The sequence below is a fragment of the Lipotes vexillifer genome, unplaced genomic scaffold, assembly GCF_000442215.2.
Source record: "Lipotes vexillifer unplaced genomic scaffold, Lipotes_vexillifer_v1.1 scaffold545, whole genome shotgun sequence".
Taxonomy (NCBI): Eukaryota; Metazoa; Chordata; class Mammalia; order Artiodactyla; family Lipotidae; genus Lipotes; species Lipotes vexillifer.
In genome coordinates, this window is record NW_006779129.1 from 102,622 (window position 1) to 125,533 (window position 22,912).

At 55.9% G+C, this 22,912-nt stretch overlaps 1 protein-coding gene and 1 non-coding gene across 2 annotated transcripts in view; both read right to left on the minus strand.

Moving 5' to 3' along the window:
* Nucleotides 1–1,435: 1,435 nt before the first annotated feature.
* DIP2A (DIP2 acetate--CoA ligase A) overlaps nt 1,436–22,912 on the minus strand; it is a 96,340-nt gene continuing 74,863 nt past the window's right edge. Inside the window, exons 23-38 of the mRNA XM_007452476.1 lie at nt 21,084–21,285; nt 20,114–20,223; nt 19,937–20,017; nt 17,472–17,595; nt 12,392–12,513; nt 12,176–12,287; nt 10,870–10,979; nt 10,254–10,384; nt 9,467–9,635; nt 8,997–9,167; nt 7,058–7,119; nt 6,428–6,485; nt 4,371–4,445; nt 2,895–3,069; nt 2,244–2,367; nt 1,436–1,688 (exon numbers count right to left, since the gene is read on the minus strand). Of these exons, the coding sequence (XP_007452538.1) occupies nt 1,436–1,688; nt 2,244–2,367; nt 2,895–3,069; nt 4,371–4,445; nt 6,428–6,485; nt 7,058–7,119; nt 8,997–9,167; nt 9,467–9,635; nt 10,254–10,384; nt 10,870–10,979; nt 12,176–12,287; nt 12,392–12,513; nt 17,472–17,595; nt 19,937–20,017; nt 20,114–20,223; nt 21,084–21,285 (2,079 nt within the window). The remainder of the gene's footprint in view (nt 1,689–2,243; nt 2,368–2,894; nt 3,070–4,370; nt 4,446–6,427; nt 6,486–7,057; nt 7,120–8,996; nt 9,168–9,466; nt 9,636–10,253; nt 10,385–10,869; nt 10,980–12,175; nt 12,288–12,391; nt 12,514–17,471; nt 17,596–19,936; nt 20,018–20,113; nt 20,224–21,083; nt 21,286–22,912) is intronic.
* Nucleotides 19,294–19,366, minus strand: TRNAG-CCC (transfer RNA glycine (anticodon CCC)). The gene has a single exon. It is a non-coding gene; the product is annotated as a tRNA-Gly (tRNA).

A 22,912-nucleotide genomic window follows, 5' to 3' on the forward strand; every position in this document is an offset into this window, starting at 1 on the left:
AAGGAATGTCCATTAGTCAACTACTAGGACCTCTGTATGTCAAACAATAAATTACACAGATTATGTACATAATTACAAGAGGATTATTCAAACTCCAGTATGTTGTTACACACCACACTGCGGGCCAACGCCGCAGGCCAACAGCTACTGAGCGCAAGCTACTTGTAGCCAAATATGAGTCACACATGAGAGTTGGCCCAGCTAGCCAGGCCTTTTTGGTGGAGAATGTAAAATGGTAGAGAATTAATAACAACTTTGTTAGGCACTGATCCAGGCTAATTCCAGAAAAACCTGGTTGTTCTAGGAAGCATATGCATGATTCATAAACTTTCCCACCCTCAGTCCCCGACAACTGGTAACATACTCTTCATTAGTGATACAAAAATACTCTAGATCCGAGCTTCACTTCCAATTCTTAGAAGTAACTAAAGGATATCACGTTTTCTTCTTTGATTTAGACTTACTATAGTATTATACCACTCAGTCTGGTCAAGTTAGAATAAAATAACTGAACATGATTTGCCCAAATTTTACAGGCACACAACTCAAAACGCAACAGCAAGGGGCAAGGCCCTCCTGGGCTGGGCCCCTCGGCTGCACTGCCGGTGCTCAGCAGACATCACCGAGGACGGAAACCTCACCCCACCGGGGCTTCCACGTCTGTTGACGTGGAATAAAAATGATAATTCAGTACGCTTCCGTGCAGTGAGAAGACCTTCTACTGTGGTTATGAAAACAAGCACTTCAGGTGAAGAGCAAGAAATCAGAAACTTAGAAAGTGGTTTAAAACTCAATGCTGGTTTATCTTTCCGAAACAGAGCACCTCACCTGACGGCCCCAGATGGCCCCTGTCGAGCGTTAGTGACCACACAGGCAGACAGCCGTGCACACCTGTTTCAAGAGAGGAAGTGTGTGCGTCCAGTGCCTGGTCTGGGGCCCAAAGGTGGGCAGGGCGGCCAGGCCAGCCTCACTCCTGTCCACCAGCCTTTCTGGGCTCCGCGCTTTCCTGTGAATCAGAATCGAAACAGCTGTACTTGGGTCTCAAATTCCTCCTAGCATAAATTCTATATATGAACTCGTCATTTGAAGTGGGAAAAAAACATTTGAATTTTTAAAACTGAGAACTGTATTTTCAGCCTAAAAAAGTGCAGACTCACACCTGCAGCTCCCGCAGTGCCCACACCAGGCCTCTCTCCCAGTCACCCCATCTGTTAAAAGACTGACATTCATGCTTCTGTAAATGTCCTTGATAATAAAAAGATTTCTTTGAATAACTCAGGAAGTGGTTTTTAAAATGAGACGGACCTGTAAGAGCGTAGGAGGCAGGGCACCGTGCTCCCAGGGCCTGGGGGCTGCAGATGCTGCCGTGTTTCACACATCCTAGCACCTCCGACGCGCCCTGAGGCCCCTCTCAGGGCCGGGGTGTGAGCTGTGCTCACATGTTGTAGGCGACGTAGATGGGGTCCAGCTGGTCGGCCAGGAAGCCGTCACGCAGGTGCATGCGTTGCTTCTCCCCGCGGGAGTTGATGGGGATGACGCCTGGGTCCACGATGACCACCACGCCCACCACCAGGTGATGCTCCTCCAGCACCACATTCGTCACCAGGGCCACCAGGTCCAGTGCATCCTGTTCCAGTCCATCCAGCTCCACCACCACCACCAGCAGGTTGGTCCAGGTGAACACGGCACTGCAGGGAGAAGGCGGGCGGTGTCACACGGGGTCGGGCACAGGCTCTGGGGGCTGGGAAAGGGCATCAGAAAGAGACCAGTGGAAAAAACCAAAGTAGGTTCACTGACGTCACTCTCCTGCTCAAGGTCAGTTACAATTCAAAGGCCAAGTTAAGTGTGTTTTACGGGAATATCTATTCTAATGAAAGTTCTCGCTAAGAATCAAGAATACGTGATGTCGAAAGCTGTACCTTTCCCAAGGCAAGCTCCCTAGAAAGTGAAGAAATCCTGAGTCTTGACCATTTAAATCAGGAAATTCATGTTAAAAGCAGAAGCACTTCAGGATAACCGTGGAGCTCTCACGTTTTGCCTGTGCATTTGCGGACAGACTCTTAGCTTAAGACTGATTAGGAAGAGGAAAAAGCAAGCAAACCCAAACAAGGGGTCTCTGGCCCGTGATCCCAAGAGCGTGTCTGGGGTCCGCTCCCGGAGAGGAAGGCGGCTGCCTCACCCGCATGGCTGCGGTGCCTGCCCTGGCCCCGGAGAGCTGGGTGACGGGCGCCCCAGGCCCTCACCACTCGGCGATGCTCCTGTGCGCCCGGATCACTGACGTCTCGATGTCGACGGGGTGATAGCGCATGCCCCTCAGCTCCAGCGTCTCGTCCAGAGACCCCACCACGTACAGCGCATCGTGTCGTTCTGTGGACAGCACAGTTCGCCCACCTCAGCACGGCACGCGGTGCCGATGGCTGGCAACTCAAACCTTGCCTGACGACAGCCTCCGGCCACGCTCGGCCCCCTGAGATTCAGAGAAGTTACGCCCACGTCTGAATATGTATTTAACAATAACTTTTGCTATCTCTGGAAACGAAGCAGCAGCTACAGGGGCTCCCAAAAGTTCTGACGGCATCCGGCCAGCGTGCTGTGGCCAAGGGACTTTGAAAGCTTGGGGGGCCGTGTGGGGAGGGCCCAACAGATGGCTAGTGAGACGCGCCCACGGCTAAGCCTGGGGGGCCCACAGCCTCTGCCAGCAACCCCGCATCCTCCGCAGAGGCTGGGGTCCAAGACCAGTGAAGGAAAAAGAGTAATTTTCTCAGAGACAACCGTGTCAGGGCACCTAGAGACACAAGCTCCTAGCGAGGGGCGAGGTGAGTCAGCGGGGGCCCCCAAGATGCCACCCGCATGGGGCTCAGGTGCCGGTGTGGGGCTGCACAGGGACCCCTCACCTCCGCTGGCGTCGGTGAGCTCTGTCCTTCGGAGGAATCCCAGGAAGCCAGTCCTTGCCCAAACGGTCTGGGTGTCTCCGAAACTCAGCCGGGCACTGAAGTGGTCGGCGTGGAGCCCCTCCTCCCCGTAGCCCGTGTAGTACCCAGTGGCGCTGTGCGGGCTACTCACCCAGACCTGGGGGCCCAGGGGACGAGGGGGTCAGTCGCCACGGTGCCCGGCACAATCTGTGCCGATTCACGGCAGCAACGCCACAGCACACGGGGGCAGGGGCGGGGACGGGGCACTCGAACTAAGTTACAACAACAGGCACGGAAAGCAGGCAAGTGACTGTCCTCCTTCAAACGAACCGTTCCCCTCCTTGGACCCCGGAGAGACGCCTGTGGGACAGCGATGTACACAGCTGACGGAAAGAGAGAACCGGGAGCAACCTGCACGTGCACGTGCACACAGGGCCAGCGAGAGAGTCGGGGCGCAGACCCGCCCGCACGTGGGCTAACGGTGCCCAGAGCGTCACGGGCCCCCAGGGCACCCTTCTAAAGGCAGGGCCCTCCAGGACCCACAGGCGGCTCCCAACTGACTACCAGGCTCTAGGTATCCCCCAAAAGCAGGGTCCGAAAGAGGAGACAGCGTGGCCACATGGGTCCCGGCCTGGGGAAGACCTGCCAGGACTGTCTTGGGACCCACTGCTGCCCTAACAGGCCTGGGCCCAGCTGGCCAGGAAGGGGGTGGGGTTGGGGCGAGGCCCCAGGCAGAGCACACCCAGCCCTGGGACTGGGACACCTTTCCTGGCCAATGCGGCATGAGCCCCAGGCCCACCCATGCCCTCGTCCCAGCTGGTCAGGGGCCAGGCAGTGTGTGTGGACACCCGTGGGTGCTGCCCTCAGCAGTGCAGGATGCTGGCCCCCAGGCCCGGAACTGGGAGCTGAGACCGTTCCCACCGTAACAGACCAGCCTGGGCACCCAGGCTCCACCTGCCGTCCTGGCCACCAGGTACTGGGTCCCACCTGTCCCGTTACTCTAGACCAGGTGCTGTACGCAGGCATAACAAGGACCCCAGCACAGCCTGTGTCCTGGGGCAGTGAGGAACCCCCTGCCCCGTGTCCCCGGGATGGAGAAGACCATCCCTCTTAGCTATGGGGTCTGCCCCGTGCTGACCCCCACTGGGGGCTGCAGGAACTTCTCTTCAAGGGACAGCTGTATCCTCCATGGCTGCTGGCTCCTGCGAGGCTCCTTAAGCCACCCAGTGCCTGCAACTCAAGGTTTCCCTCTGCTAGTAGGGTAACAGGGTGGGGGGCTTCATCCCAAGGGCAGGACCCTGAAATCCCACCCAGGGACTGGGTCCAGGAGCACAAGCACTGTGGGGCCAGGTTCCCCAAAGCACGTGCGACCCCAAAGGGTCAGAACTCCCGAATCCGGGGCAGAACGGGGAGGAGGGTGAAGAGCAGGCCCGGGGCGCTGGGGCCCTGCAGCCTCACCTCGCCCAGGTGCGAGTCGCCCAGGGGCCCTCTGGTCTCGCTGTGGGCAATGATGACCTTCACTCCAGGGAGGATCTGCAAGGAGAACCGTGCTCCGGGTCAGAGGCAGCACGGCCCTCCTGACTCAAGTGCGTCAAAACAACGTCCTTCGAAGCTGATCCAAAGGATGTGACACGTACACGGGGGTGATCAGGTTCAGAAGCCAACCTAAATCTGACTTTGAATTTTAACAGGAGAGATTTTAATAGAGAAAAATAAATTCTGAATCTTAGCAAAATCACCCAGTTCCTGAGAATGGACCCTATTTTGGACGGCAAGAGGGGTCGAGGCGGTCCTTCCCCGAGGCCCCTTTGTGAGAGCTCACGAGTGCCGGGGGTCCACATGCCTCGGCTGCGTCCCCCCTCACCCCGGCCCCCCTGAGCCCCCGGCTCTGGATGGAAACCTGGCCCCCAAGAGGCCTTCCTGCCCCCAGACTCAAGAGTGGAGCAGCTGCTGAGCACGGGCCCCGGGTCCAGGACCCCCGCCGGGCCTGCGGGGCCTCACGGGGCTCAAGTCAGACCACCTGGCTGCTCCCGGACACCTGTTCTGTGTCCTCAGTTCCCCAGGTGTAAAACGGGAGATGACAGTGGAGACCTGCAGGCAGTGGAGGAAGGGATGAGGGGTCACAAGAGGTCACCGCGGCCGGCGCCAGACCCTCCTCTCCTCGTGCTGCCCCCACAGCCCTGGTGGGGCCGTTCTGTTTCCCCAGATGCTGCTGACCCTCTGACCCCTCCCCGTGTGGCCCACCCACCCAAACCCTGAAGCCAGAGGTCTTTCCAGGACCCAGGTCTGTCAGCGCCAATTTATCCCAACAGAGAAATACAGGGGGGAAAGTCCATCAAAAACGGATGCCGAGCCACGTGTGATAGGAAACAAAAAGGCACCAGAAAGAATTAAGAATTGCGTCTGCAGAAAGGACAACGCGGACTGCTCACAGGGCGTTTCTGTGCGCGTGGGAAGGACGGGAAGGGAGCCCTGGCCTGTGTCCGCACCCCCCTCCTCCAGGGTCTGTGCCTTCCTTCCCAGGCCCCACGCCCACCTGCCCACAAGAGCACCCTTCTCTCCTCCTCCCCTCCCCCCAGTGCAGTTCCCGCACGCAGGCCTCCCCGTGGCCCCAGGACCTTTGCGCCAGCTGAGCCTTCTCCCCAGGTCTCTGCTCCTCCTCTGGGGCGGCCCCTGCTGGTGCGCAGCCCCCGCCTGCTCCTCCCTCACATTCACCAAGGGCTCGTCCTGCGCTGCTGCCCGCGGGCATCTCCCCGTCTCCCTGGGGGCAGCTTGGGCACGTGCGCGCAGGGCAGGGGCTGTGCCGAGCCCTCCTCTGGCTGTGCAGCTGCAGAGGGAGGCCCGGGGCCGGGGCGCAGGCCTCCCCCCACCATCACATTGTCTGACGGTTCCTGGGGGCCTTCGTCCTTCCTCTGAACCCCCCCTGCTTCTGAGAACGCCTGTCCTCCTGGCTCCGTCTGCTGGCCCCTCACGGCGGCTCAAAGTTTTTCCCCGGGTGCCCTCAGGTGGTCTCACAGCCCCACCACCTGAGCCCACTCTGGGCCCCTGAGATTGCACCAGACCTGGACTGCTTTAATGGTAAACTGCCACTGTGGTGGGGACCACTTCCTGGCTGTCACCTGAGCCAGGGGCTGAGTTCTTCCAGGCCCCAGTGCGCTGCTCCGGGGCCGCCATGAAGGCAACAGGAGCCCCGTGGCCTCAAGACCCAGCAGTGTAGTTCCTTCTAGATCTCTGCACCTGAGGTCCTCCCTTTTGGGAAATGGAGCTCAGATGTAGACGTAAAGACTTAGCAAGTGTGTGTGTGTGTGGTGTGTGGTTGTGTGTGTATATGTGTGTGTTTGTGTGTGTGGTGTGGTGTGTGTGTGTGTGTGTGTGTGTGTGTGTGTGTGTGTGTGTGTTTGCAGCGAGGAGAGGCCTCTACGTCAGCCCAGCCCAGCCCGACCACAGGGGTCTGTGCTCATTGCGAGCACCTCCCAGGGACGATGCAAGGATGGAGGCCCAGTCCCCTGCACTACCTTTCCAGACTCTGTCAATGGCAGACTGTGCGGAGAACCCCGTTCCACCAAACGTACCCTAAAAATTAACAAGGGAAAAATTTCAGAATAAAATTTACTACACAGACAACAATCTCTAAAAAGGCAACTCACAAGGTAGTCAGAAATTGATTATCACTGCGATAGCCAGTCCGCTGACAACAGCCAAGCCTTTAGCCTTTTGGTCAGGACCTTGCTGTGACCTTGGAGCAGTGACTTCGGGTGCGTGGCGCACCAAGCACTGCTCAGGGCAGGAGCTGGCTCTATGTCCTCGGGGGGTCCCTGGCCAGCTGGCCTCGCCCCCCGGGAAGCTCCACCATGGTTTACCTCAAGCTGCATTTGAGGATCCAGAACTGGGATCCGGCTCCAAAGCTAGGAGGGACCCCGACCCGCAGGTACACACCGTGGCCCCCGGGACATGTCTGCTGACGTGATGCCTCTGTCCTGCCCAACGATGGGCTTACTTGTTTTCTACCCCATAAAAAGCCACGTGTCAAATGCTCGGTCACTCTTGGAAGGTCATTCCCTTCCTGGTCGTGGGAATGACTGATCAAGGGAGGACACAGGGATGCAGGGGAGGCCCAGGCTGCCTGGGGGCCTGGGTGCTGTTACCTGTCACGGCGCAGTGCCCTCATGTCCACGTAGACGGTCGTGGGGTCCGGGCCGGCCGTGCCCTGCAAGGGGAGCAGCAGAGGTACGTCCACTCGGGCCTCACACCGTGGTTTCCAGGGGCATCGCCTCCACACGGGTGCAGCTGGGGGACAGCTCCTCCGGCCCTGGGGGTGGGGTGGGGCCGGGAGGGCAGCTGCTCTGCTCCCAGCAAGAGTCTGCCTTCCTGCAAACATCTACAAGGCTTGGTACCATCGAGGGAAACCTCCAGTAACACTGAAGGAAGATGTCAAGTCAAACAGTTTCACATTTCAGTCCTGATAGCTCTATTCCCGCTGGTCTCTAAGAAAACACTGCTATGGGTTTTGAGGCATTTCCACTGAGCCATGCTCGCGCCGACCTAATTCTCCTGAGGACTGAGCACAGCGAAGCCCCACCAGGGATTTGCCAGAATGACGTCCTCACTCTCTCTCCTCTCATCTGACAGCTGACGTTGGCCCTGATTACAGGACAGCACGTTCCTTTTCATTAGATAAGGAACATCAAGTTACATGGACACTCCGCCCCAGCATCATTCTCTGAAGATCCCAAAGCGACCTATGTCTGCCCTGGAATGAAAATGGAAATTTTTTTCATTGAGACTAAACACAGCCCTTCCTCCAGAGGCAATTGATTAAAATGAAGGTTAAATGCTTCTGAAAATACTTTTTGTCCTAAAATTCAGTTACAAAGGAGCTTTTGTAATATGTCAAATAACGTCCACTGTGAGCAGAAGAAACACGTATTTGTCTGGAGTTCACGAGAGGCCACGTGAACTCATGGGAAGCACAGAGGCACCTCGAGGGCGAGGTCAAGGTCGTACCTGCTCAGCCAGCTTTCCCAGCCAGTTGGGCGGACAAAGGAGGCCAGCAGAGGGAGACAGGGAGAAGCCACAGGAAACACAGAGAGCACAGGCACGTGAGAAACACAGCTGAGAGAGAGCAAAGTGCGTCACTGCATCTCAAAGTACAAACCAAGAACGTCCCAGCAAGACTTCTGCTGCCCACGTGCTGATAAGCAACACAGATGCCACCGCGTTTCCAAGAAGGAGGGCCCGGGCTGCCAGACACTGAGCAGACAGAAGGGCTGCGCTGACAGCCACCGACCCTGCGCCAGCAGCCGAGGTGCAGTCGCACTGTCTACAATGGGAGGACCTCACGAGGGACCACCCCGCTCCTGCCACTCAGCAAGGGTCCGAGCGAGATGGTCAGCCATCTCCATTGTGGAGAGGCCGTCACAGGAACACCAGGACAACAGGACGCCCGGCTCTGCAGCCGAGACCCTCCCTGTGTCCGGCAGGCACTGGCCAGTACGGGCTTGGGGATGAGGAACTGTGGTTCCCCTGAGGCCTTTCCTCCCAACAACTCCTGGACGTGGGTGCGTGAGGCACGCAACGTGGTTTAGAAAGAAGTGGGACTGAGGTGCGAGTAGGAAATCTGGAAAACAGCCAGAGTCACCTGAATTCAGAAGCAGTAAACAGCACTGCACTATAGTTAGCTGTTCTGAAACTTTGTTTCCTTTTAATAAGTAAAATATCTTAATGTTCCAAAAATGAATTCTGGGCAATATAAATTATCACACTCGCTAATGTTTCCATTTAAAATTGCTAGATGTCTTAAAAAACAATCAGGTTATTCTTGCTTTAGAATACTAATTGCATACCATATCCAACTTAGAAATTCTTCCAGATAATAGTCACTGGTCAAAAAAATTTTGATTTTTCCAAATAAGTCTTTGTTCATCAAGAACAAAATCTCTTTTAAAGTAAAATCCTCAGCTCTCAAAGCTAACGTGCTATTTGGAAAACGCAACATCAAAGGCTGGGAGGACCAGAAAGGACCCAAGGCCGACGGAGAAGCGCAGCGCGTGCACGTGGCGCCCAGCGGGAAGTCCTGCCGCCTACCTGGAGGCAGATGGCCACGTTGACCCTGCAGCCAAACGTGGTGCTCACAGCACGCGCAGGCAGACCCAGGTCCCTGAACAGCTTGGAGAAGGACTGTGTGAGCGCGATCCTGGGCCGCTCCTCGGCCACCACCATGCAGGTGCGCACGCACGACAGGTTCACGCCCTTCATCTGTGGGAGGAGTGGGCGCACACCGCCGGGTCTGAGCGGAAAGGCCAAGCTGCTCGAGCCCCGCCTCCTCGGTTCTGTCTCCCCCGCTCCGCCCTCTCGGCTCCGGCCCCTGAGGCCTCGGAGACCCGGGGTTGGGCCCACCCTGCCCTGCGCCCGCCCCCCTCTCCTCCCAGGAGGTGCACCATGGGTGTGTGTTGGGGGTGTGTGGGGGAGCTCACAGCAGGGGGCGGGGCGCCCCGGGAGGGTTTTCGGCTGCCGGGAGAGGTCCGGGGCTCTCTCCAGGCCCGGACGGCACGCACCCTGAGCACCGCTGTCTGCGCGCCCAGGCCCCGGGCGCACATCTCCATCACCGAGTAGGAGCAGAAGGTGACACGGGCCTTGTACTGGCTGACAGCCCACAGCCACAGGGACACGTTGGTCTCCAGCTCCGGCGGGGGCACCAGCACCGACTGGTGTCCCGAGTAGACACTGCGACAGCGACAGGGGCGGGGTCAGCATGTGTGCGGGCGTCTCTCCCCTCAAGGACACTGCCCTTCCCGGCAGAGCCCACCCTTTCTGCTCTGGCCGAGTGGGGCTTTCAGTAGAAAACTTGGGGGCGCAGGTCCCGCCACCAGCACTCAAGGATCCAGGGTCGCTGTCAGGGACGGGCCAGCCGGCAGGGACGGGGTTCTGCTTACAAAGATGGGTTCCTACTTCCCTGTTCTGGATGGAATTAGCAGTAACGGAGAGTGTGCACTTAATAAAAAGGCATTTTCACTCTTTTACTCAATTTCAGACCCTAACTCCAACCCACCAAACACCCACACAAACCAACCCACTCATACATGTATCCTCTGTTTGGTGGGCGTCAAAAATGTACCTTAGAAAGGGGGCGTCTAAAGAAGCAATTCAGCTGGGGGTGGGGTAAGGAGTGGGGGGATTCTACCCGCACACTCACCCTCCACTCATCTGCACACTCAGCTCCACTTACCTGCACACTCAGCTCCACTCCCCTGCACACCCACCCTCCACTCACCTGCACACTCACCCTCCACTCACGTGCACACTCACCCTCCACTCACCTGCACATTCTACCTGCACACTCACCTACAGAGACACCACAGGGCAAAGCCGAGGCCACAGTAGGGGTCGAGGCAGATGGCGATCTGCCTGGAGGGGTACAGCTCACACTGCAGCTTGATGGAGCGGCACAGGGCGCTGGTGGCTGCGTGCGACATCTTAAGGAGTGAAAGGAAAGCTCTGCTCAGTGATGTGAGGGAATGTGTGGCTGCCCACAGCAGCCAGACACCTTCACTTCCTGAAAGGGTGGCTGGCCCCAATCCCACATACACCAATCAGTACCCAGGTATGACACACTAGGAATCTTCTAGGCGAAAGTTCAGGGTAATAGAGAACTTTAGTGGAGCGTTTGGTGCCTGCTAATGTGACAGACTCATCCAAGTCACCTGGTCCTCGAGGCCAGACAGTCACGAATCAGAAAGTTTAGACATTACCATAAAACACTAAAATACGCATCACTCTCAGGCTAACCTAATCCTGGGGTATATTGGTATTTAACACAAATTTTAAGGAGCAAACCTGCTGCTTTAAGCTCTGGGAGGAGGAAGGGCCTGCACAGACCTGCAGCCAACACCCTTCTGCCCTTTCCCCGCCCACTGTGTCAGGGGCCGGAGTGGAGGGGAGCTCCAGCCAGAGGACCCACCTTCACACCCGCCAGGATCCCCGTGGTCGACACGCTGAAGTCCAAGTATGCGAGCACGTCTGGGGACGAGGGCCTGAAGATGCTGGCCACCTTCTTCTTGGGTATGTCATCTGTCGGTCAGGAGACACGGGTGGCGTGGATGCTAGCTCAGGCTCTCGTGGGGAGAGAGGAGACAGGACGCACCTGGGGAGCTGGGGAGCTCAGAGCAGAAGTCAGGCTGCGGGAGAGCAGTGGCCGCGCATGCACGCAGGGAAGGTCACGTGGAACGGACCCTCGCGACCACGCTGAGCATGTGGGGATGGGGACAGGGGACGAGGTGGACACGGAGGGCTGGAGCTGGGCCGAGAGAGCCCCACAGGAAAGCTCAGAGGAGCGGGGACTTGGCCAGGGTCCCAGAGCCTGTGATGGAGCCAGGATTACTGACATCTCTGTGCACAGTGAGTGCTAAGGATGGGCCCCCAGGGCTCTGGGTGCTTCATCGCGTTCCTTCAGGACCATGAGATGGGCACAGCACTGACCGCGCACAGGTGGGCGCAGGCGAGGCGAGGGCAGGGAGCAGGTGAGGTGAGGGGACTCCCCGGAGCCCATCTGCTCCCGGGCCCACCCCTGGGCACCCCGCCAGCCGCCCTGGACCAGCTCCCCGTGCCTGTTGCTGGTATCAGGCAGGTGGCCACTGACAACACGGTCCCTGACTTCCTCTAGTGGGCAGTGCCCTGGTGGGCAAGGACAGGCACCTATACCCACCAGGTGCGAAGGGGAAGGAGGGACCCCTCTCTGCTTGCTGGCTGGCACCCATGTGGCCGTGCGCCTCGAGTTACCGATGGAGCCTGCAGGGTGCTGCTGGTTTGGGGTGTCTTGATGGCTGACCCAACAGGCCAAGGCAGAGGGGGCCCACAAGCATTTCCTGGGGCGCGGGAGCATGCACCCATGATGGGGACCCAGGACGGGTGTGTGTGTGTGCTGTGGGCACCGCCTATGTCCCCGCAACTGCCAACCGCTGCGTGGGCATGAAAGGCAGCAAAGGGAGCTCGTCCACAGGCGCCGGGCCTTGGAAGGACCTCTGCTCCCACCAGCCGCCCTCCGTTCTGCGTGCCTGGCTCTAGGCTTGAGCTGGTGGACAGAGGCTGTCAGGCACCCAGCCGGGAGGCTCCTGTTAGTAGCTTCTCACCATTTACTGAAGCTGCTAAGCTGCTCTTAGCCAACCTTTATGTTTACGTGGCGACAACGCAATCCCTACAACAAAGGAAGGAAAGGGGGCTGATCCTGGCGGGGCCAGCGAGCACACCAACGCAGCGAGGACACGCACCTGTATCTAGAATGGTCGGCCAGGTCCTGACGTCCACGGCGGCCAGTGCTTCTTTGGACTTGAGCAGCCGCGTGATGGCCTGTGTCGTGAGTACGCACACAGACTTGCTGACCTGCAGGGCACGGGTTGAAGGCACTAGTGAGACTCGGCGCCTGGGAGCGAACCGCATACGGGCCCACGGTCTGGTCCGCCCTGCCGGCCACGGTGCCTGCCTACCTCCACAATCATCTTGACGGTGGGAAGCGTGGTGGCGAGGTTCTGGGGGTGCGGGGGCCGCACAGTGACGGGCACACAGCCGCAGTACAGGCAGCCGTAGAAGGCGGCAATGAGGTCCACCCCTGGGGAGACACATGGTCAGAGGGCGTCCGCGGGTCAAAGGCGGCTCCCCACGTCCAGGGCCATGGATCCACGAGAAAGACCAGGTGTCTCACCTGCTGTGCTTGAATAAAACCAACCTCCTCCACACTAACAGGGTGTGCACCGAACAGCACTGTTACGGAGGGACAGAGAGCTACCCCGCTGCAGGTCACCCCCCGTCCAGACACGGGGAGGCCAGGAGGTGGCGGGGGGCGCGCAGTCACGGCCCAGAGGAGGCCATGGAGGGCGGGTGGGCGAGCTGCCCACCCCGGAAGCCCCACACCTCTCGTGTGCATCTGCGCCCTGGCATGGGGGGCCTGGCCGCTTCTCCAGGGAGGCCCACACCCCTGGGGATGGGCCAGGATGTCCCTGCCCCGCTCTCAACCCCGCGCCACAACGTGGGACCACTTGCTGTTCCTTCAACTCTTTCATGTGTTTCAAGTTCAGGGGGAACTGTACCACACATAAAACCCATCTTCCCCTCTTGAACTCAGTCCGACTTGAGGACACCTGAGTCCCACACCCTGGAGACTCCTCCAGATGCTGTCCTCAAATCACACAAGGCCCTGCCTGACAACATCTGGCTACCATACACCAGTCTCAGGCTGTTTTGATTCCAGGGTCAAAATAAATACACAACGTTTAACCCAGCTCACGGGTTTCACCAGATTACAAGTTCACGATGCTCCATCAGGGCCAGGGGTGCTCAGCACGGTCATCTTTACGGGCCTGAGCCCACCCACCAGGGACCACCCATCTGCCCTGTGCTTGTGGGCAGCTCAGGAGACAGAGCCAGCAGGCAGGCCAACACGCGTGTGAGCGTCCTCACACCCAGCAGGGCCACTCTGCCCAACGCGCCACAAAGGTATCACCACACTGAACACAAGAAAGCACCATCAGCAACTCACTTCCACAAGCTCATGCAGCTCCTGCCATCCCTGCGTGTGCATCTCCTCTTGTCCTGGCGTCACCAGGCAAACATGCGGGGCAGCCCTGTCCCTGCCCGCACCCCACCTGTCTGCAGCTCCCAGAGGGTCACCCCAGGGCCACACACCCCTGTGAGGAGAAAGTCCTGGCCCCTCGCAGGAAATCAGGAAATGCACAACACGTGTGCACGCACGCACGCGCGCGCGCGCACACACACACACACACACACACACACACACACACACACCGGTGTGCATCTGCAAAACACCTGGACCCATTCCCAGCCTTCAAGCAGGGTGGGATCTGCCCTCCAGCTATTCATTATACTCTCCACCTGCTGGTAAGGTTGTAAATTCAGAACTTCACCAAGCATCTTCCTTCATTCACTAAAAATTTTTTATAAAGTGTCAAACATGCCCCAAAGAGAGAGAGGCGTTGGGCCTCCTTCCATCTTTTCTCCTATTCTCCTGTTACTTCAGCGTCCCTCACCCCCAGATGTCCTCACGCTGCACGCCTGCAGCTGCAGCCCGGAGCCCCTGCATGGCCGTGGTCCTCCCAGGCTCTCCGCCGGGTGTGGACGGTGATGGCCGGGGCTCCTGAGCGGCTGTGTCCCTGGCCTCATCTCGGCCGGGGAGATGTCTGCCTCACACTGAGGTCAGGGAGACGAGAAGAGTGGGAGCTGCAATCAGTCCTGGAGAGAAATGACCGCACGTTCCCGGGACCGGAAAGAGCAGCGTAACCGTAACGCCAGCGGGAGCCCGAGGCGTCCGAGCCGCCACGCGTCCGCGTCCAGAAACAGGCCGGGCCACCAGCTCACCCTGGCTGCCGGGCAGGGAGCCCTCCACGGCAGCGCCCTGGGAAGAGGCCCCCAGATCCCACAAGCAGAGAGCAAGTACCCAGCACACGTCGTGTCCTGCCAGACACACTAAAAAGAGACGGTACCCACAACCTGAGTCAGGCGGTTCCAGAAGCATGAAAAGGAGGGAGAAAAGGCAGTAACGAAAAAGAACAGTTTCCTGAGGTGAAGGTTAAGTGGGCAGGAAAGTGAGAGAGGACCTAGGCCCAGGCGTTTCCCAGTAAAATTCCTGAACTAGAACCAACAAGCTTCCAGGCAAAACAACAACAGACTTATAAAGGGGGGAAAAAAGAAAACCATCTACAACCCTGGGGAAGCACCTGCCACGCCAGAGAAACCTGTGATTCCTGTTCCAGCGAAGGCCCAGGCCGCCCGGGAAAGGGAAAGGTCTTCCGAGTGCCATCACCCGTGCGCCAGACGCAGGAGAAAAACATCCCCTAACAGCCAAGCAGCAAACTCCCAGAACCAGGACCCCAAGACAAGGCAGGAGGGGCAGAGCGGGCGCCGAGCGGGTGAGACGGCGCCGGCGGTGAAGACGGGCTGTGGGGGCCACACTGGGCAGAGCGAGGGGATTCCACAGGAGCCAGGTGGCACCGGAGGGAGCCGGGAGGGCTGGGAGCCCCCAGGAGACACAGACGTCCCGACTGGGGAGGCGCAGGCATCTTGTTCTCACAACTGTGGGTCTGATCAGAGAGCAGGGCGAGGGACGGAAACCGTTCACCCACTCACCGGTGCCAGTGAGCAGCCATGAGGGTTTGGGGCCAGCAATCCAGCCCAACTCAGAGAGGCCCACGGAGCGGGGCGCAGAAGGAGACGGGAGGGGTGAGGGATCCGTGTGGATGGCCCGGGGGCCAAGTCCCACCCAAGGTACAAGGAAAAGAATCAGGGGCAGACCGTCATCTGTCCAGGCAAAGTCAGCAGATAAGAACTGCAGCCCATTTTAACATGTGCTAAAATGCATTAAGAAAATGATGCAAGATACGAAAGAATAACCAAAATCAGACCTAGAAAAAAAGAAATGAGGAAAGAAGTAGAAATTACAAAAAATCATTTCAGAAACGAAGATGCAACTAGAAGGAGCCCAAGAGCAAACAAGACAATGGACACAGAAACCACGAAGAGGACGAGACTGGAAACTCAATGGAGACACTCCCGGGGAAAACGACAGAGAAGACCTAACACGTGGGCCATGGGAGCAGGAAGGAGATGCGAAGAAGATCAAAGGAAGGGAAGGGACAGAGAAAAGACTACGGTTCTAGAAAACTTCCTTGAAATTCAAAAAAAAAAAAAAAAAAAAAAGATTTGCAGCTTCTTTTTTAAAGATACCTTATACACTGTACGGCATTGATGGTATAGTGGTGAGCGTAGCTGCCTTCCAAAGATACCTTAGGTAAGAGAACGCTGCCTTGTAATAATCAATGTTACAACCATATGCCGGACTTTAAGAAGGGGAAAAAAATGTCCTTTTGGCACCTAGAGCAAAAAGGCCAGTGACTCATAAGAGGAAGAAAATTAGATTATCGTCAGACTTGATGCTTAAGGCCAGGAGAAAATGGACACATATTTGAGAGGCTCAAGAAAAGAAAATGTGAGTCAGGGATTTTTTTATCTAGCAAAAACAACTTTCATTACGAAGTGTACAGACTGTTACCAACAAGCAAGAACTCAGGGGATACTGTTCCCATGAACCCTTCCTGAGAAACCAATTAGAGAACCAGCGTGGCAGAAAGAGACTGAACGCAGTCACCGGTGGACTGAGGGTGAGGAGAGGCCGGCTTTGCAGGCCCCCAGCCCCACCCGCCCTGGCGACACAGAGAGCACAGCTACAGGGAAAATGGGTGGAGAAAGCACGTGTGAAAATATTTAAGCTGCTTTCAAAAATCACACAGGTGGTCACGTATTACTACCGTTATTTTGGAGATGCTGCTTGTGACACAGGATAAAGCAAGTGAGTGATCTTGGGATATTTGAATTCTATCGACTCCCATCCTGGAGAATCAGGATTCTCAGTAGGGAAGAAGGGAGACACAGGCGTAAAGCAGACGGAACGTCAAGGAGGGTTCAGTAAAAGCCTGTAACCCTGAATCTGATTGAGTGCAGCAGTATGAACCCATGAGGCACTGCCTGTCTCCAAGATATAATTATTATACTCATTTTAAATCAGAGCTCTGTTCAAGGAAAGGGCCAACGGCCAGCGGCCAGCCCAGGAGGGACGAGCCCCTGGCCCAGACTGGTGCTGTGAACACCAGGCTCCACAGAGAACTGGCCGGGGCACCTGGTCCCAGCAGACAGCAGGAGGCATTAGGACGGGAGGTCACATCCGAGGACGAGGACGTGGGAGCAAGCTCCCACTAGGGTGCGACAAGAAACAGAATTCATTTTATTGATAGAAGGAAAGAAGCAACACTTACTCTACCTTTCACAGCTGAATTCTACCACTGGGTGACCAGATACTAACGAGGGCAAGTGTCTGTTCACAGTTTACGGCTGATAAGTGAAAAAGAAAGGACAGAGTCAGAACACCACCATTTAGTGACCCTTAAAGCGTTAATGAATGCGGGACAGAGAATGTCAATGGCTGCTAGCGTGCTAAAGAAAGAAACAGCCTTAGGGTCTTGCGAGGGAGTCTGACCCGGGGTTCCCTGTGGGAGCCCAGGAGCAGCCGCCCGGCACACACGGAGCCACTCCAGACGGCGGGGACGCTCCAGGGCCACAGAAGAGATGGACAGAGGGCAGCCTGCAGGTTAAAGGAGACTTAAAAATGTATCAAATTTAAAGAAAAGCGGCAGACTAAACTGTGATGACTAGGACGCTCATCTGGGTGATCAAACTATGGAGAAATGGAAGAAATGGTGACCACAGAGGTCAGGACAGAGGCTACTTTTGGAGAATGGAGGAGGTGGCTGGGACAGGAAAAGCAAAGATCCATTTCTCAACCTGGTTGGTGGTTACAAGGGTGTTTGCTTTCTAGTAACAAAACAGAGGGGAGAGATGCGGGAAGAACAGCCAGATGAAGAAAGCAAACAGAAAGGAAAGGCTGCACTAAGACAGGCAAGAGTGGACTCACAATTACATACAAGTGCTCACAGGGGTGCAGGCACGCGTGACGGGAGCGCAGGGTGGGCACGGGCAGAGGGCAGGCTGGCAGGTCCTTACCTGGAGGGTAGACCAGGGCCACGTGGGCCCCGGTGGTCAGCCTGGTCTTCTCCATCAGAGCAGCGGCCACTCTCTCAGCCTTTTTGTGCAGCTGGATGCAGGTGGTGGTGCTGGTGACTGTGCCCTAGGAAAGCGATCGTGGGCACTGCTGAGCGGGGGGCAGGGGACGACCCATGGACACTCCGCGCACAGCCCGTGTCTGAGCCCCTGTGGTCAGGAACCAGGACAGGTGCCACCCCAGACCCGTCTGCAGTCTTCTCAGAGCCTGGTCGTCCACCACGGTCAAAGACTTGGCGATTGAAGAAAACCCTTTTGGCCGTTATGAAAAAATATTTTAAATATAACAGTATTATAAAGAATAATGTAATAAGTATCCAGCTTTTCATTACCTAGTATTTTGCCACGTTGTTTCAATGTCTCTTTTATAAAATAAATCATCACCACTCTACACACACCCCCAATTCCATCCTCTCCCTCCCTAAAAGCAACCCTTATCCTAAATATAAACACACATAAGCAAATGAGAAACAGTAAATACAGGCCCCTAAACTGAACCCTGACGCATGTTCAGGCACCCCATCCACCAGGTCCCGAGGCCTGGGTCACCGCAGGCTGCTCTTTCAGGGAGCCTGGGCGGACGAGTGGCTGGCGGGGCGCCCCGCCCTGGGTCTCTGCAGAGGAGAGCTGGGCCAGGGACCGGCTCCGAGCTGAGCCTCCCTCCCCCTGCCGACCCGAGTCAGGCCTCACGGCTCTCTCGGTCGTTCTCAGGAGAAGTATGGCGCCACTCGGCCTCACCACCACCGGCCTCCAGGACAGCCTGGCGCAGCGTCCAAACCCCTCACTGCTCCTTGGCCGAGGCTGCGCCACGCAGGTCCGGGGGCTTCGCGCAGCAGGTCAGACTCTCCTCACACCCAAGCCGAGGTACAGAGCGCCATGCTGGGCATGCACCAGGAGCCCAAAGGCCCAGAGCCCCCCCAGTCCCCGAGGCTAGGGGCCACCTCGTGCCAGAGACACCACCTGCCAGGCACAGGCCTCCTCCCGGGTCGAAAGCCGGCATATCCTTGGAGACCTAAGGACAACTCAAACCTGAGAAGGTTGACAAGCCAAAAGAAGTGCAAAAACTTACAAGCTTTTGGAATGCACCTGGAGAAGGCCAGGTGGTCTTCTGTTGGTTCCTCCTGAGCTCTGAGCTTTAAAGACGGTCATGGGGTCTTCTGGGCTGACTGTGCTCCTGGTGGCATCTCTGGACACGCCCACCCAGAGCCCCCTCCTCCCTGGGAAGCGCCCCATCTGCACAGGCGCTCAGCCCCCACGCAGGCCACCCTCGATCCTGCGGGCCTGGCTCTGACCCCCGCCCCCCCACGCGTCTACATCCCCACGTCCTCTTCTCTGAATGGCCATCTCTCGCCTGGACCACAGCCCCCTGCTCCCACCCTTGCCCTCTTACAATCCAGAGGAGTCGCTCAGAATCACGGGCCCCGTCACACCCCTCACGGTTCACACCTGGGGTCAGCCCAGTGCCCCGGCCTCGCCGCCTCACAGCCCCGGCTGCACTGATTTTCAGCTTCTCGCCATGAGCTGACTTTATCTTGGTCAACTGTTACTTATTGGCTTTAGAATTCCATCAGCCACAGGAAGACTTAATTCACTGTCTGGCAAATAGGGGCCTTTTCTGTCTTCTTTAACACTGTTTATGTAGCAGGCAGCAATCAATATTTTTGAACGGAGGAGCAGTGGCCAGTAATGAGCAGGACTGAAAGCCAGGCTGGTGTTTCTCTTTCTGTTGTTTTTTGGCTGCACCATGCGGCATGCACGATCTGAGTTCCCCAGCCAGGGACTGAACCTGGGCCCCCTGCATTGGGAGTGCAGAGTCTTAACCACTGGACCACCAGGGAAGTCCCAAGGCCAGTGTTTCTAAGACGTCAGAGCACAAGCGTCCTCGTGGGCCCAGGAGCGCCTGACAGCGAGTCATGCAGGGTTTTCATTGTTATTTTTCATGTTTTCATAGTTTGTCTACTGGCCCGCAACTTACACTTTCTCCTTGATACCCTAGAAGCCCCTGGTATCATGTAACGCCCACTGAAAGGTACCCAGGATCAGGGCAATAAGCAGTATTTGTCACGTTAAAGCTATCAACAAATGTAGAAGGTCTAAATTCCTAATCTTTACAAAATAAACATTTCCTTTTAGTTCACTTAGGAGTACTTACATGCATACTATTCATAATCAAAAGACAAGGTAATGAGAATTTTCCTGTTAAATATAAAAGCCACAGAAAGGTAACTGTGTGGCTTGTGAGGAAGCCGAGGCTCCCACACAGAGAGGCAGGCCAGCCGGGGCCTGGGTGCCAAGGCTTGCTGTTCTCCAAACGTGAGGACTTGAGCCTGAGCGCCATGGCTGGGAAACAGACCTCGGCCCCCCTCCTAGGCGGGCAGTGCGTGGCCCGCAGGCGCGGGCGGCCTCACCTTGGCGCTCAGCAGCAGGAAGAGCAGGTGCTCGGGCGTGGTGCTGGCCCGCCAGCGCAGCACGTCGGGCAGGAACAGGAGCTGCAGGGCGCACGGGGTGGGGGTGGGGGGCGCTCAGTGCTGGCGGCTTCCCACCCGCCAGGGAGGCCCCTCCTCCCCACAGCCACCCGCCCTTACCTTCCTCGCCTGGTCACTGTCCTCCAGGTGAGACAGCTCCCTCCCCGAGGCCTGAGCGATTCTCTTCCCAGCGACCAGGTTCCCAACAACCATGGAGGCTGGCCCAATCTCTAGAAAGCGAGGGGGGATTGCAAGTGAGAGGTGGGTGACGTCTGAGAGGTAATCATCACACAACTTTTTATTTGAACAGGCAGGCATTTAATTCTTCACTATGACACAGGTGTTCGGGAAACCAGCTACAAGGGTTATGCTAAGTGACAAACAGAATCTCTGTCTTACAAACAAGCCAGATGGAGACATTCACCACATGGCAGATGCCCTGGGGAGATATGATTAGACCTCAGCCACAGCTAAACTCTTAATGTATTTATCTCATTGTTTTACTGGTTGTGTTTCATTTAATGGTATTTTATGTGTTTAATAATCAACAAAGGTTAGCATTTACTAAAAATTTACATAACCAAAGGAATGAAAAACTGTACATAAGAGTTAAACCAGGGAAGGGAAGTTGACCATTTGTTGGGGCTTCCTAGGTCCCGTCAACCCGGTGACTGTGGCTGATGACAGAGCCGAGTAGCAGCACGTGCGGCGACCACAGGCCCCGTGGCCTTGGCGTGGCCGGCGCCCCACGGCACAATGGTGGCTGCAGCGGCGCTTTAGATTCCAAGCTCCAGGGCTGCTCTTGGGCATCAGTTCTGCCCCCAGGGAGCAGCCTCCACTGCTCAGACGCCAGGCCTGAATCCAGTCCTGGGGTGGGTGCTAACAGGCGGGGGGAACCCCCATGCTGGGGACGTGGGGTTGTGCTCTCCCCGGCGGGGCAGGAGGTGGGGACCGACCCGGTGTGCCGTTCGCTCTGGCTCTTAGCCCCGACCCCAGAGATGGAGCGTTCAACAGGGCTGCACCAGTTAAACATAAGCGTAGCTGCCGCAGTCTGAAGACGGAATAGACGTGTTGTGTGATGTACACTAACCTGGCTGCTTCTGGCGAGGCTTGGGAAGGTTGGTAACACACGTGTGAGGGCACATTAACACGTTACACGGGTGCAGCATCCCCTCCAGAAAGCGCTGTTTGGTTTCAGAAACGTGAATCCCTCCTAGAGGGGCCTTGGGCAAGGTGTTTGCAGGAACCAGGGCCAGACAGTACACGCCCACCTGGTGGATGCTGTCGATGGCCTGGAAGGGGGGGCATGAGATGGGGAACTGTGACCTCTGGGACGTTTTGCTAGAAGAGAAACATGGCGAGGCGAGTGTGCATTTCCTATCACTTACACACACGTTCTGTGTATGTACACAATCGAATATAAATCTGTAACTGCTCACATTAACAAAAAGCCGTAAAAGTAGTTAAGTGACTTGCTGTGGGAGAAGCAGTGAGCAGCAAGGCCGGCAGAAGCTGGGCTCCTCTGAATACACCTGGCTTTCAAATTTGGAACCATGTATATATTTTACACACAAAAAACTTAAAATTTCAAAAAGCAATCCCTAACAACTGAAAGTAAAATAAAACAAATGAACTCAACCAAAGTGGAATCAGGTTGGTAGCACAGCCCCAGAGAGAATCTATTTATAGTGACTTTAAACACAGGAATTTCATTAATCCAGTCCCACGGGCAAAAAGAACTGAAAAAACATCTTAAGCTGCGCTCGGAAATTTCACACTTGAGAGGCAGTGTGGAGACGGTTATTTGTAGACTGTGGTGTGTGCAGAGTGGCCTCAGGGCACGAGTACTTCTGCTGGAAGTTATCACCGCTGCAATTTTTCACTGTGGAGAAAGATCGGTGACTTAAGAAAAAACCCTGAGGTCTTGAGCTGGAACTAGCAGCATAAACCCATGATGCAGGGAATCGTGCAAAGCAGGCAGACATCACCTCCTACTCTGTCCACTGAAAAAAGCCAGTAACATCAAGTTCCCAGACAGTGCCCAAATTCCTCTTCCCCTAGAAGGCAGCGGGGCCCCAGAAGTGTCGGGTCTAGGACGCAAAATGCACCACCTCCCCAGGAATCGAGCTTCCTGTTCCCGGGTGTGGCCTCAAAGAACCCAGGAGGTGTGTCTAAAGGGCTGAAGAGCCAGTCCGAAGAGGGTCCCACTGACCACTGTCAAAAATATAACAACTATAATCCACTAGTTCATAGTGAGACAAAAAATTTGAAAAGACTTAAAACCCTGGCCCCACCAAGTGCAATTTTTACCTTATTTTGATCCTGAGTTTAACACACATACTAAACATTAGATAATCCAGGAAATTTGAATAGTGACTAAATATTTAATTATATATATATGTATGTATAATTACATATACAATTATAGCCAAAAGAACAAAATACCTAGGAATAAATTTAACCAAGGAGGTGAAGGACACATGTACACTTAAAACTATGAGACACTGATATAAGAAATTGAAAAAGGTACAAATAAATGGAAAGATATTCTGAGTTCATGGATTAGAAGAATTAACATTGTTGAAATGTCCATACTACCCAAAGCCATCTTCAGATCTAATGCAATATCAAAATACCCATGACATTTTTCACAGAACTAGAAAATACACTCCTAACATTTGTACGGAACCACAAAAGACCCTGAATTGTCAAAGCAATCTTAAGAAACAAGTACAAAGCTAGAAGTATCACGCTCACTGATTTCAAATATCATAAAGCTATAGTAATCAAAACAGTATTGTATTGGCACAAAAACACATGTAGATCAATGGAACAGAATAGAGAGCCCAGGAATAATCCCACACATATGTGGTCAGTTAACTTACAACAAAGAAGACAAGAACAGACAACAGGGAAAGA